The sequence below is a fragment of the Pelodiscus sinensis genome, chromosome 1 (genome assembly GCF_052426305.1).
Source record: "Pelodiscus sinensis isolate ZL-2025 chromosome 1, ASM5242630v1, whole genome shotgun sequence".
Classification (NCBI taxonomy): domain Eukaryota; kingdom Metazoa; phylum Chordata; order Testudines; family Trionychidae; genus Pelodiscus; species Pelodiscus sinensis.
In genome coordinates this window covers 329,782,953-329,795,505 of record NC_143052.1, presented here as the reverse complement: position 1 = coordinate 329,795,505, position 12,553 = coordinate 329,782,953, and the positions used below count along the sequence as shown (strand labels likewise).

General features: G+C 42.1%; 1 protein-coding gene across 8 annotated transcripts in view; it reads left to right on the top strand.

The window, feature by feature from the left end:
• FAT3 (FAT atypical cadherin 3) overlaps positions 1-12,553 on the top strand; it is a 640,498-nt gene that overhangs the window by 398,337 nt on the left and 229,608 nt on the right. For all 8 annotated transcript variants that reach the window (XM_025188675.3, XM_075919378.2, XM_075919376.2 and 5 more), the window contains exon 4: positions 6,379-6,440. In XM_025188675.3, the coding sequence (XP_025044460.3) occupies positions 6,379-6,440 (62 nt within the window). The remainder of the gene's footprint in view (positions 1-6,378; positions 6,441-12,553) is intronic.

Here is a 12,553-nt window from a genome sequence, read left to right as displayed (position 1 = left end):
TACCGGGTCCCTGCCACGTGTAGCCGTGGCCAGTTAGTCCGGCTAGTGAAATTTCAAAATGGTGACTGGATGGGAAGATGCAAATAAAGCCCGGAATATTTAAATCCCGGGCTTCATTTGCAACTTTGAATGCCTACATTAGCCTCCATAGTTCGAACTAGGGGGCTAGTGTAGACATACTCTTATAAAATAACATAGATGCAATCTAGTAGGAATACCATATTCATTTGAAACAAATAAATGAATTTAGGTAAGCATCAGAATTAGCTTTATTAGCTTAATTGGCTAGAATGTGGGACTAGTATATTTACAAGTATTATTAATATTGGTTTTAATATTGTAGCAGCATTGAGGAGCCCCCCTGTCCTAGGCGCTCTACCAACATAGAACAAAAAGAGAGTCTCTGCTCCAAAAGAATGAACAAGTTAAATAGATTTTAGACTATGTAACCAGAAAATAGCTCTAAATTTTATTTTCACACTTCAAAAAAATTATGGTCACAAAATTCTCTCTCACACACATATCTTGATGTTGCATATTTAATAATTTCCATATTAATATTGTTGCAGTTTCTGAATTTTTCTAACTGCCAGCACAACGAGCTGAAGCTGGTGAGTCAAAATCAAAATGATCTCATTTCCTCTTGCTCCATGCGCTGCTTATTATGAGAATTGTGGGATGACAACTTGACTGGAAATTTTGTAGCCAATGCACAAAATAGAACACTCCTCCATAATCATATCGGCTCCCCAGTTCTGACGGTTAGTTTAAAAAAAAAAAAAAGCCAAATTCTGTCCTTGAATGCATGTTCCAAAGACACCCATAGAAGGCAATATAAGCTGTGTATTTTAGCACAGAATTTGATCCACTGTTTGTCATTAAAATCAAGCAGCTTTCTTTCAAGAAATGCATCAGGGACAAGTAATTGAAAAGAAAAGGTGCTATTTCAGTTGTTTGGGGGAGAAGGAGCTGCTTGTATTTTACTTTAACCACATGTTACAAAGAAAGCTTAAATGTTTTTTAAATGGTAGCATTTTATGTTTAGCTTATTTCAAAGAAAGAGTTTGTTTCATTCTCATTGTCATGTCAGCAAAACCAGTAATGCGGTAATCTTTAAAGTAATTGCATGGTCTTCCTAATATTTTCTTCAGTATAGTATCATTCATGTAAGATCAGAATACATTCTCTCTAAATTAGAGGTTTACATGTGTAATTATATAAAATGATATGTTTGTTTATATCTCCAAGCCAAATTTAAATTATATTCTGTAATTTATCTTTGATATGCAATTTCACTATGTCATTTGCTAATTTATTACGCTAGATGAATGTGCTTTTAGACTGTTTAAAATGCCTCTCACTCATTGTGGATAATAAAATTGCCCTGATTATTGCTATCCATTTCTGCTCTGATCAGTGGTTAGAACAGTAGGCATGGAGTCAGGAATTCAGAGTCTGTGAGATGTAAGGTGAGTCACTTACCTGTGTCTCAGCTTCTCTTCCCGTAATATGAGGGTGATAATACTTGTTAATCCTGCAGCGGATGCTTATAAATTGCTTTGAGGTCCATGGACGAAAGGCTCTGGAAAAATGCAAATTAAGACTAGACAGACTTCTCTGGACCCACAACTTGACCTGGATTTAGACTGTTTTGATGTTAACAAAAGTTTAGTAGACTCCCCACTTTAAGCATCTCTTTGGGAGCAGATGTGCCAGAAGGTCAGTTGATAGGATGTTCTTGTCTGGTTTGAGTGGAAGCCAGAAATGTCAGAACATTGCCCATGCAAGCCAAGACACTGGATTAAGCCTCTGAAGCTTTCTGGCTAAACAAAGTTCTGTGATTACAAAGACATCCCCAAAGCTGAGCAGGGGACCTTCTCCCTGTCCAGCGCAGGGTAAGATGACTCTCCTTGACATCTGCACTCTAGGAACAGCATCCTCCCTTATGCCAGATGGCCTGGGAAAGACTGGATTGAGCATTTCCCAGCTGGCAGCTGAGAAATGGGGCTGCCCTTTGGACACAGCAGCAAACTATCTTCCCAAAGCTTCTTCTCCCCTGCATACGGCAAAGGGGAGCATGGCAGCAGCCCCGAACCTTCCTGCTCCACCAGCTATCAATAAATACAGCTCTATTGTCACATTTACCCATGGCCTGCTGGTTGGCATTGGATGGGTTATATCAGTGCCCCCCTTTCAAAAGAGGATGATACTCACTAAGACATCTGTTACAACACCAGTGGTTGAATTCTGCTCTGATAAAAACACATGAAATTCAGCTGAAGTCATTCATGGTGGGGCTGACATCACTTGCTCACCATCAACAGTTTTTAAAGGGAACGTTTATAGCTATGTCCGTGTTAGATGATAATTTGATTGAAGAGCATATATGAGGTATTGTTCCATATGGAGACTGATGGCTGCTCCTCTCTTCCTGTAGCCATTCCTTTGAAATTGTATGTCCCATTTTTGGAGTAGGGACTTGCTCTACATTAGTACATGTTGAACTGCTCTGATCTGGGACTCTCCGGCTGGATATAAGAACTCTTGCACCAGAGAGCCCCAGGAAGCCAGTGCAAGGGAGCGGAGCTGGGAGCCCAATGGCTTGAGTGCAAGGGATACTCTGGAGCTCAGGGGAAGTGGAGCCTGGCTGACCGTGGAGCCCTTGTGGCCCTGGGGCAATCCAAAGAGCCTGGTAGCAGTAGAGCCCAGCAGAGCCAGGAGCCCAATGAGCTGGGTGCAGAGGACCCTGAGCAGGTCTGCTGATGGACTCCTGGAGAGCCAAGAGTCCATCAGCAGAGGAGCCAGAATTGACCTCCCCTGGTCCAGCAAACTCCCTCCCAGGGTGCCAGACTGGGTGGGAATGGTCCAACATGTATTTAGCATTATATTAAAAGATTTATATGGTCCTGTCTGGGGGCGGGGTGTATGCAGCCAGGCCAGCTTGGCATGGCTTCACTGGGTTGCCGGGTGATGCTGGGATGGGGGTGAGCTGTAGCTCCTGTAGGAGAGGGTTGGGGCTGTGCTGCCCGGTCCCAGGAGAGAGCAAGATGGTGATCCCCAGCCGGCCACTCCTTTCTTGGTGTGGCTGCCCCCAGTGGTCACTGTGCAGTATTGCTGTCCCTCCAATCAGCTCTGTTCCTCCATGTTATGGAAAACAATCACATTCTAGGCACAGCCCATTTTTCTGGCACAACCAAACCCCAGAATGGGAGCCAGATTTGCTTGGAGCCTCCGGATAGAACTATAACACAAATGCCTGTAGCGTAAAGAAAAGCCCAACAACCTTACAAAAAGCACACTTGTGAGAACTGATCATAGTGACCATTCCTTTTGCCTGTCCAGTGGCATGTGTCAGGGTGTTTCACCAATTTAAAAGTTCTGTTTGAATAGTCATTGTAAAACTTTCATTTCAAAAGGAGAGCAAAGTGTGCTCTTCCCAAGGGCGTGATTTAAGGTAGAAATCATAAATAGAGTTGCCAGACATCAGGCTTTTAACTGGAACACTGGTTGAAAAGGACCCTGGTGACTCCAGTTAGCAGTGCTGATTGGGTCACTAAAAGTCCAGATGGCAGCACACTGGGGCTAAAAGGCTTGTTGTCTGCCCTGACTCTGTGTGGCTTCTGTGGCCAGCATGTCTGGTTCCTAGGCAAAGGGGCAGCCGCAGGTCTCTGTGCACTGCCCTTACCCCTAGTGCTAGCTCCACAACTCCCATTGGCTGGAAACTGTAACCAGTGGGGGATCCCGCAGTGGTGCCTGCAGGCATGAGCAATGCCCCTTCATCTATAAGCCAGAGGGAGAATATGCTGATGCTTTTGGGAGTCACGTGAAACTGAAGTAGGCAGAGAGCCTGCCTTAGCCCTGCTGTGCCACAGACTGGGACTTGCTTGAGATAAGCATCGCCTGGCAGGACCCCACACCCCAAACCTCATTCTACACCCCAGCCCCTCTGTCTCACATTGGAACCCCCTCCCGCATCCTAACTCCTTTCTAAAGCACATCTCTCAACCCCCAGCCCTGTCCCCTCCCACACCCAAATTCCTCCTAGAGCTAACATGCTGCACTCCATCCTGGACCCTAATCCTTGCACCAACCCCATGCCCACCATAAAGCCCCCACTTCCCACCAGATCCCTCACCCTCTCCCCCACCCCAGCCCTCTGCCTCAGCCCAGTGAAAGTGAGTGAGGGTGCAAAAGAGCAAGCAACAGAGGGAGGAAGGTGGATGAAGGGATGTGGCCTTGGAGATGGAATGAGGCTTCAGATCGGGCAGGATCAGGGTGCTGGGTTTTATGTGGTTAGAAAGTTGGTGAGCCTATGTCACTAACTATGATGATTGACATGCAGCACATTTGCAAAAGTGTTTGGAAAGGTGTGGGTTGCATTCGAGTATCTGACCTTCCGTCCATACTCCTTATGCATGTACATTTCTGGCTTAAGAAGAAGTTGGGCACCATTTATAAATAGTGTTATAGCAAAAAAGAGAGTGGGAAGGAGGGAGGGCCTAAAAGAGATGAGTCATATCCTCAGCAATGGTGTAAGCGCCATTGATACATGCCCTTGCCTTGAGCACAGGTTTCTGTAGTGGTGTCTTAATGCCACAAAAGGCCTTAATGAGTTCCACTTGAAAATCTTGTTGGTACTGAAACATTTTCTTAAATACAGTAGATGCTCATTAGTAGGAACATATTGTGCCCTTTTGCTATGTTGCTCCTTAAGCAGCTGTTGCTGTTCTAGGGGATGTCAGTAAGTCACCATAGGGAATGGTTGCTCCTAAAGGGTGCATGCCCTTACAAAGTGTTGCTGCAAACAAGCATTTTCCTTGTTCTCATATATGATTATTTGCAGTGTCACCAAATAGAGTTGCATGCGTAGTACAAACCTGACATCCACTGTGACGCCTTACTAAACCCACACAACTTCAGTTATTTTTCAATGCAGAGAACAGAATTCTATCCAGCTGAGATTGAAAAGGTCTATTGTATTTTTTCCATTCCTTTGCTAGCACAGGATTATTCCCAATAACAACAGTATACAGTTTGTTCTGATGTTTTGTCAAGTCTAGTCTGGTTTAAATCACTTTCTCTTGGGAGTCTGTTTTTCACTCTAATAGATCTTGCAGTGAGTCTGAAATATCAGGAAAAATGTAATTGTTAATTTAATCCGATTACTCCTCATAATTATGACCTCTGTTTTAGTGGTGAATGAAGTGATTCCACTTAAGTAGAAAGCGACAGTGTGTAGAGTGCTTTGACATTAAAGGCATTATATAAATATAAGGTGTAATAATAATAATTATTATTATTATTTATTATTAAAACAGATCAAGGTCATCATCAGGGTAGATCCTCTCATTGAACAAGTATGTCTTCTAGCTCAGTAATGGGATACTACTGCTCCTGTTTTTAAGTGAACATGAAAAATGAATACTTGCAAAGTATATGGTACATTTATCTTCAATAAAATATATACCTCTGGGAATATATACATCTGGGATTCAGTTGTCTTAGTACTAGTCAAAATCTACCTCCAAGACAGCACTCAGTATATCTTGCTATTCAAAGAAACACTTTGTGTGAGGTAAAGGTGGAAATTTTTAATTGCCAATGAGGAAGAAATAAAAGCGATAACTGTTTTAACAAAATAGTAAGCTAAGTAAATTTTGGAAAGTCTGTAAGAGTGTCTCATATTTTCTTTGTTTCATCTAAATCCTGCATGAGGTTATTAGTTTATAGAAGAGCATAATTTAAAGTAAAGTTTCTTGATCTTTTTAATGTAAAAAAGTTACTCTGTTTAAAGGCTCTTTATACATAGAACAAAATGATGAAATTACAGCACAAAATCTTCAGTGTACGAGAGCTGGAAATCATTATACATACAAGTAGCTATTACAGAAATAAACTTCTTTGTCAAATATAATAACAAAAAAGAGATAAAAAACATTGGAAAGTTAAATAACAGAATGCATTGTTCTGCATTGGCACAGAAGTAATCAGCATCAATTGTTCAAGAAGTCTACAATCTTTAATGGGGTTCTTGCTGTAAAATTACACTCATATGCAAATGATTGAAATTCCTAATTGCAAGACAGTTTGTGAATCTTCACTGAGGTTTTTTAATTTACAACACTAGCTACAGTGTATTAACTGTATAAACACAATTATAACACATTTTCAGTTTTTACATTGTATATTTTTCCCATTACAGATTCATTTTCAGGCAAACATGGATTGTGGTGATAGCTGACCAAGATCAAGAAAACTAGGCATGATACTGTTCCCCCAACCACTAGCCCTAACTTTGGAGAATTAAGCAAATAAACTTGTTTCTTATCGTCAGTGGGGAGAGACATTGACAATCAAACATTCTCCTTTTTCTCGTAGGTCTGATTACGACAACATCAAGAAAATTAGATCGAGAGCAGCAGGCAGAGCATTTTCTTGAGGTAAAACTCTGATGGGGAATACAGGGGGTTCTCTGTCTTCAGTTCTTACCAGTTTTGAGTAATCAGCGTAAACTTTGTTTCTGATACCACACCTGTTGTCTAATTTTCCTGTTAATTATAAAATCAGGGTTTTTCCCCCTATTTCTAAGGCAAAGCTTTACCCTCTCCTGTTGTCTGAAAGAGTTGCACAAAGGAGGAATCTGACTCACTATGCAGGGGAAATAATTAAGTTGACAATCCACATAATGCTTTTAAACTGTAGAAATAGACAAATATTCCCTTTTTTTGTAATCTCTTTCGGTTATAGCAAGTTTTTGTTACTTGTTACAACAAGTTAAAATATTTCAGAGAAGCATTTGATCTTTCAGTTGACTGTGTCCCTTTAATGAACTTCTGATTCTGCACGTGGATATCTTTGCACCTTGTGATTGCTGCTGTTGAAGGATATTGGATTGTTCCCCGTATACCAAATTAAACATGTTTAAATCTTTGAAGGAGTGAGACCTAATATTGCATCTTGAATCTATATGCAAAACCATATAATGCGAGTGGAAGTGAAAACTGGTTTTGCTCACTTTGGCTGGATTATCAGGATGGTTCATTTTTGAAATTTCAAATTTAAACCCATCAACTACAGTTTGAGTAAGAAATTATTTTTTGCAGTGGAAGGTTTATTTCAACTACTATTTCTCAATAGTATGTGTCCTCTCCTCTGAATAACTATCTATAATATGCGTGCCTCTGAGAAAACTGTATCTGTGTATTGACAAGTCCAATAAGTGATTTGTGTATTGCCACTCTAAAAACCATGTGATAAAATGTTTCCATCCTTTTCCATATACACTTGGCTCTGATTTCACTGTAATTTATTTTACTGAAATTACTCCTGATTCATAATGGTACAAGTGGAAAACCAGGGCCACTGTGTAAGATTATCCTGTAGACACAGGCATCCATATAATGTTTTCAGAAACTTTCCTCATAGAAGTGTGAACTAAAGACTATCAGGGAATATCTGGATATATTAAGCACTTTACAGGAGCAGAATTGTGGGGTTTTTACATTCACTATTTGGCAGAAGAATGTAATAATCCCTTGCTTTCAGATATTCCTTCCCAGGGTTAGTACTGCTTGAGGGAAATTCCTGAGCTCTTGGCTTAGTACAGAGCAACAAGAGAGGAGGGTTAATTTCTTACCCAACCTGCTATTCTCTCCCTCTCTCTCCTTGTATTTTTCTGCACAATCCCAAACATCCCAGGCTATAAATAAATGAAAAAGTATAAAGGGAATTTTTTCTCCTTTAGGGGATTTCTTCAGTTGGAAAGTTAGCTAAGTAATTCTTTATTTTGATAACTAGAGATTTTTCAGCTTTTATTGCTGGGGAGATAGCCAGCAGAAGTGAATTTGGCATAGATTTTTAAAGTATTATTAATGAGAAACTTGGGTCTTAGACTAGGTGTATGAGGTAATATCTTTTATTGGACAGATTTGAGTCTGTAAGTCTTTTTGCATCTGTGTTTTCTCGGGAGATCTGAATGAAACACACCAGATGCCAGTTTTCCAAAGGATTCACCCCCAAAAAGGAAGCATTATACATCTTGACTTTAGCAATTACCTTGACTTGACTTTAGCAGATACAATGATATACCTTGAACAAAATACAGGACTATGTAGCACTTTAAAGACTAACAAGATGGTTTATTAGATGATGAGCTTTTGTGGGCCAGACCCACTTCCTCAGATCAAATAGTGGAAGAAAATAGTCACAACCATATATACCAAAGGATACAATTAAAAAAATGAACACATATGAAAAGGACAAATCACATTTCAGAACAGAAGGGAGATGCGGGGCGGGGGGGGAGGGGAAGGAAGGTAAATGTCTGTGAGTTAATGATATTAGAGGTGGGGAAAGGTAAATGTCTGTGAGCTAATGGTATTAGAGGTGATAATTGGGGAAGCTATCTTTGTAATGGGTAAGGTAGTTGGTGTCTTTGTTGAGCCCCCCATGGAGAGTGTCGAATTTTAGTATGAATGACAGTTCAGAGGATTCCCTTTCAAGTGCAGATTTGAAAGTCTTCTGGAGTAGGATGCAGGTAATTAGGTCGTTGAGACTGTGTCCTTTCTGGTTGAAATGGCAAGAAACTGTTTTTTCTTTGTGATCCTGTCTAATATCTGTTTTGTGAGCATTGATTCTTTGGCGAAGTGTCTGAGACGTTTGTCCAAGGTACATGATAGCATAGATTATATTTCTGGATGCGCAGGAATATGTATTCTTGATCTTATAACTCACTTGGTTAGGCCCAATAATGGTATCAGCAGAGTGAATATGTGGACAAAGCGGGCAACGGGGTTGTTGCAAGGGAAAGTACCAGGGTTGGTATTAGTGTGGTAATCATCTAATAAACCATCTTGTTAGTCTTTAAAGTGCTACATAGTCCTGTATTTTGTTTCAGCTACACCAGACTAACACGGCTACATTTCTATCATAATATACCTTGATTTTAGAAAAGCTTTTGATGCAGCAATGGTCTTCAACCTTTTTAAGCATTTGATTATTTTTTGAATTGAAGTGCAATCCAGGATCTACTTCCAACCCAAACATCCTTGCCCTGCCTTTTTCCTGCCCCTTCTCTGAGGCCCTCCCCCTGCTCACTCCATCTTCTCTCCCTCCCCCATCCTCACTCACTTTTATCAGGCTGGGGGGCAGAGGGGTGGGATGCAGAGGAGGGGGATGTGGACTCTGATCTTGGACTAAAGGATTTGGAATGTGGGAGGGGTTCTGAGCTGAGCCTGGGCAGGGAGCTGAGGTGCAGGAGGGGGTTCAGGGTGCAGGATCTGGGAGGGAGTTTGGGTGCAGAGGGACTCGGCTAGGGCAGAGTTTTGGGGTTCAGGACTGGGGTTGGGGTTCGGAATATAGGCTCCAACTGGGCACCGCTTACCACAGATGGCTTCTGGGTGGTGGTGCAGGGGACTAAGGCAGGCTCACTCCTACTCTGGCCCTGCAGCACTCCCAAAAGCAGCCAGCAAACTCTCTACATCCCTGTCCCCCCATCTGCTCTGTGGAGATGGAGTACAGGGTGGGGGAAGGGGCTCCATGACATCAGCACCCCCTCCTCTTCTTCCTGTGCCCTGCACAACAAGCAAGAAACTCCCGGGGGAGAGGGGCAGCTCCAAGGCAGAAGGCAAGAGCAGCACGGCAGTGCTGAGAGGGGCAGTTGAAGTGCCAGCACTTGATGATGGCCTCCAGAATCACCTATCAAAGGTTCCAAGATCTACCAGTAGATCCCAATCTACTGGTTGGTGACCACTGTGATAGTCTCCCACAGTATTCTTGCCAACAAGTTAAGGAACTATGGATCGGACAATTGGACTATAAAGTGGATAGAAAGCTGGCTAGATTGTTGGGCTCAACAGGTAGTGATCAACTACTCGATGTCTGATTGGCGGTCGGTTTCAAGCAGAGTGCCCCAGCCATTGGTTCTATGGTCAATTTTGTTCAACATCTTTATTAATGACCTGGATGAGGGGATGGATTGCACCCTCAGCAAGTTCGCAGATGACAGTGGAGAGAGATATGTTGGATCGTAGGGATAGGGTTCAGAGTGACCTAGACAAATCGGAGGATTGGGCCAAAAGGAATCTGATGAGGTTCAACAAGGACAAGTGCAAAGTCCTGCGCTTGGGATGGAAGAATCCCAAGCATTGTTACAGGCTAGGGACTGATTGGCTAAGCAGCCGTTCAGCAGAAAAGTAGCTGGGGGTTACAGTGGATGAAAATCTGGATGAGAGTCAACAGTGTGCCCTTGTAGCCAACAAGGCAGTTGGCGTATTAGGATACATTAGGAGGAGCACTGTCAGCAGATCTAGAGAACTGATTATTCCCCTTTATTCGGCTCTAGTGAGGCCGCATCTGGAGTCCAATTATGGGCCTCCCATTACAGAAAGGATGTGGACACATTGGAGAAAGTCCAGCGGAGGGCAACGAAAATGATTAGGGGGGTGGAGCATATGACTTATGAGGCAAGCCTGAGGGATTTGGGCTTATTTAGTCTATAGAAGTGAAGAGTGAGAAGGGATTTGATAGCAGCTTTTAACTACCTGAAGAGGGGTTCCAAAGAAGATGTCGAAAAGGCTATCCTCAATAGAATGAGGAGCAACGGTCTTAAGTTGCAATTGGGGGGATCTAGGTTGGATATTAGGAAAAACTATTTCACTAGAGGGTGGTGAAGCACTGGAATGGGTTACCTAGGGAGGTAGAAGAATCTCCATACCTACAGGTTTTTATGTCCTGGCTTGACAAAGCCCTGGGCAGGATGATTTAGTTAGGACTGGTGCTGCTTTGAGCAGGGGGTCGGACTCAATGACCTTCTGAGGTCTCTTCCAGCCCTATGAATCTATGATCTTTAATGGCAGGGCAGAGGAGAATGTTCTCATATTACTTATAAAATTCAAGCTTTAGCTTTCTGAGCTGGACAGTTTTACTCAGATTTTTGTCCAGTTTAGAAAATATTGATTAGTCTACAAGTTTTTGATGGGTGCATATGTAAAGAAATGAGATGATGTGTTTAGGGTGAGTCATGAGGTTTAGAATTGAGATTAATAGGATAAAATTGAGCCCAGAAAAGTGTAGGCAATCAGCAAGATCTGAAACAACCTCTTGGAAAGTAGAAGGAGCCCTGCCCCTTGGGACTTTTAAAACTAAACTGGGAAAACTGAGCAAAAACTTACTGCAGGGAATAGAATTGTACACTGGCAAGGAGATGAAGTAGATGACTAGTAGGTCTTTTTCATTTGCTAATGAAAAGTTAACATTTGCCATCTCTACAGCATACTTGGAGGCAAGTTCAGCATAACAACAACAAATAGGCTGTTGATGATTCAGAACTGAGCGGTCTGATGTGGGCACATTTTTATGACGCACTTGAAACATTTTGTGAAATGTTTGACTCTCAATGTGTTTAATTAACCTCCTAGGGAGTCCTTAATTGCCAAGATTACCATGGTCTCCCAATAATATGATTATTACCCTTCCGGCTTTGTTTCACGTCCTCTTTCCAATAGAGACTATCTGGCATAAAAAAAAAGTAAAACTGGCTCCCTCTGAAAGGATCTTATTAGAGCTTGACCCAGCAACCTCTATTTCCGCTTGCACGGTGCATGTATGAGGCATTGATGGACGTTTCCTGGTTAGAATGCCTTTTAATTGTTTTTAAATCGTCATGGCCTTTTCTCAACTTGAACTTGATTGAGGCACTGTCTGCAGACAACACAGTATGTAGAGAACACATTCCATTGGTAAAAGGTCTATCTCCGCCCCATTCACAATAGCTATTAAAGAAACGAGGCCAAATGTGATTGTGGGGACTAATAGCTATGATACTTTGCAGTGTTGTAGCACATTCATTCATAGCTCTCCAACGGCTTCACACTGGTGCTTTATAGGCAGAGCAAATAGGGCACACAGTGGTCAAGCAACTTGCCCGGGGTCACAGAATAAGTTACTGGCAATGTTGGTCTCCTAATTCCATTATTCCATTCATCCTTATTCCATTCTGTCACCGCTGCCCAGTGTAAAGCATCCTTCTGTTAATCTAGGTAGTTAAATGCCCCCTGATTCACACCATAGTTTTGTTCCTCCCAGTATTTAGTGAATTCATCTTCACAACACCTTGTAGGACAGGGGGCTATTTATCATGATCCTCATTTTACAGATGGGGAGCTGAAGCACAAAGGGACTTGCCCCAAGTCACATACAGAGCCTGAGAAAGCTTTGGGCATTAAACTCAGATCTCCTGAACCCCAACTGCAGGTTGAACCTCTCTGGTCTGGCACAAACTCTGGTCCAGCATGATTTTAGTTAACCAGATGTACGCTTATCATAAGTGTGGCCAAGTTTCCCGCAGTCCCATAAAGTTTGTTTACAGCCACCAGTCCTGGCTCTCAGCATTTTGTGCTGAAGCTCTAATTTAGCCCGGATATCTTCTCAGCGCCTAGTAAGGCCATATCTAAACTACACCCTTCTGTCAGCAGAGGGATGTAAATGAAGCACTTTGAAAGTGCAAATGAAGCGGGGATTTAAATATTTAAATAAATGTATAAATCCCTGCTTC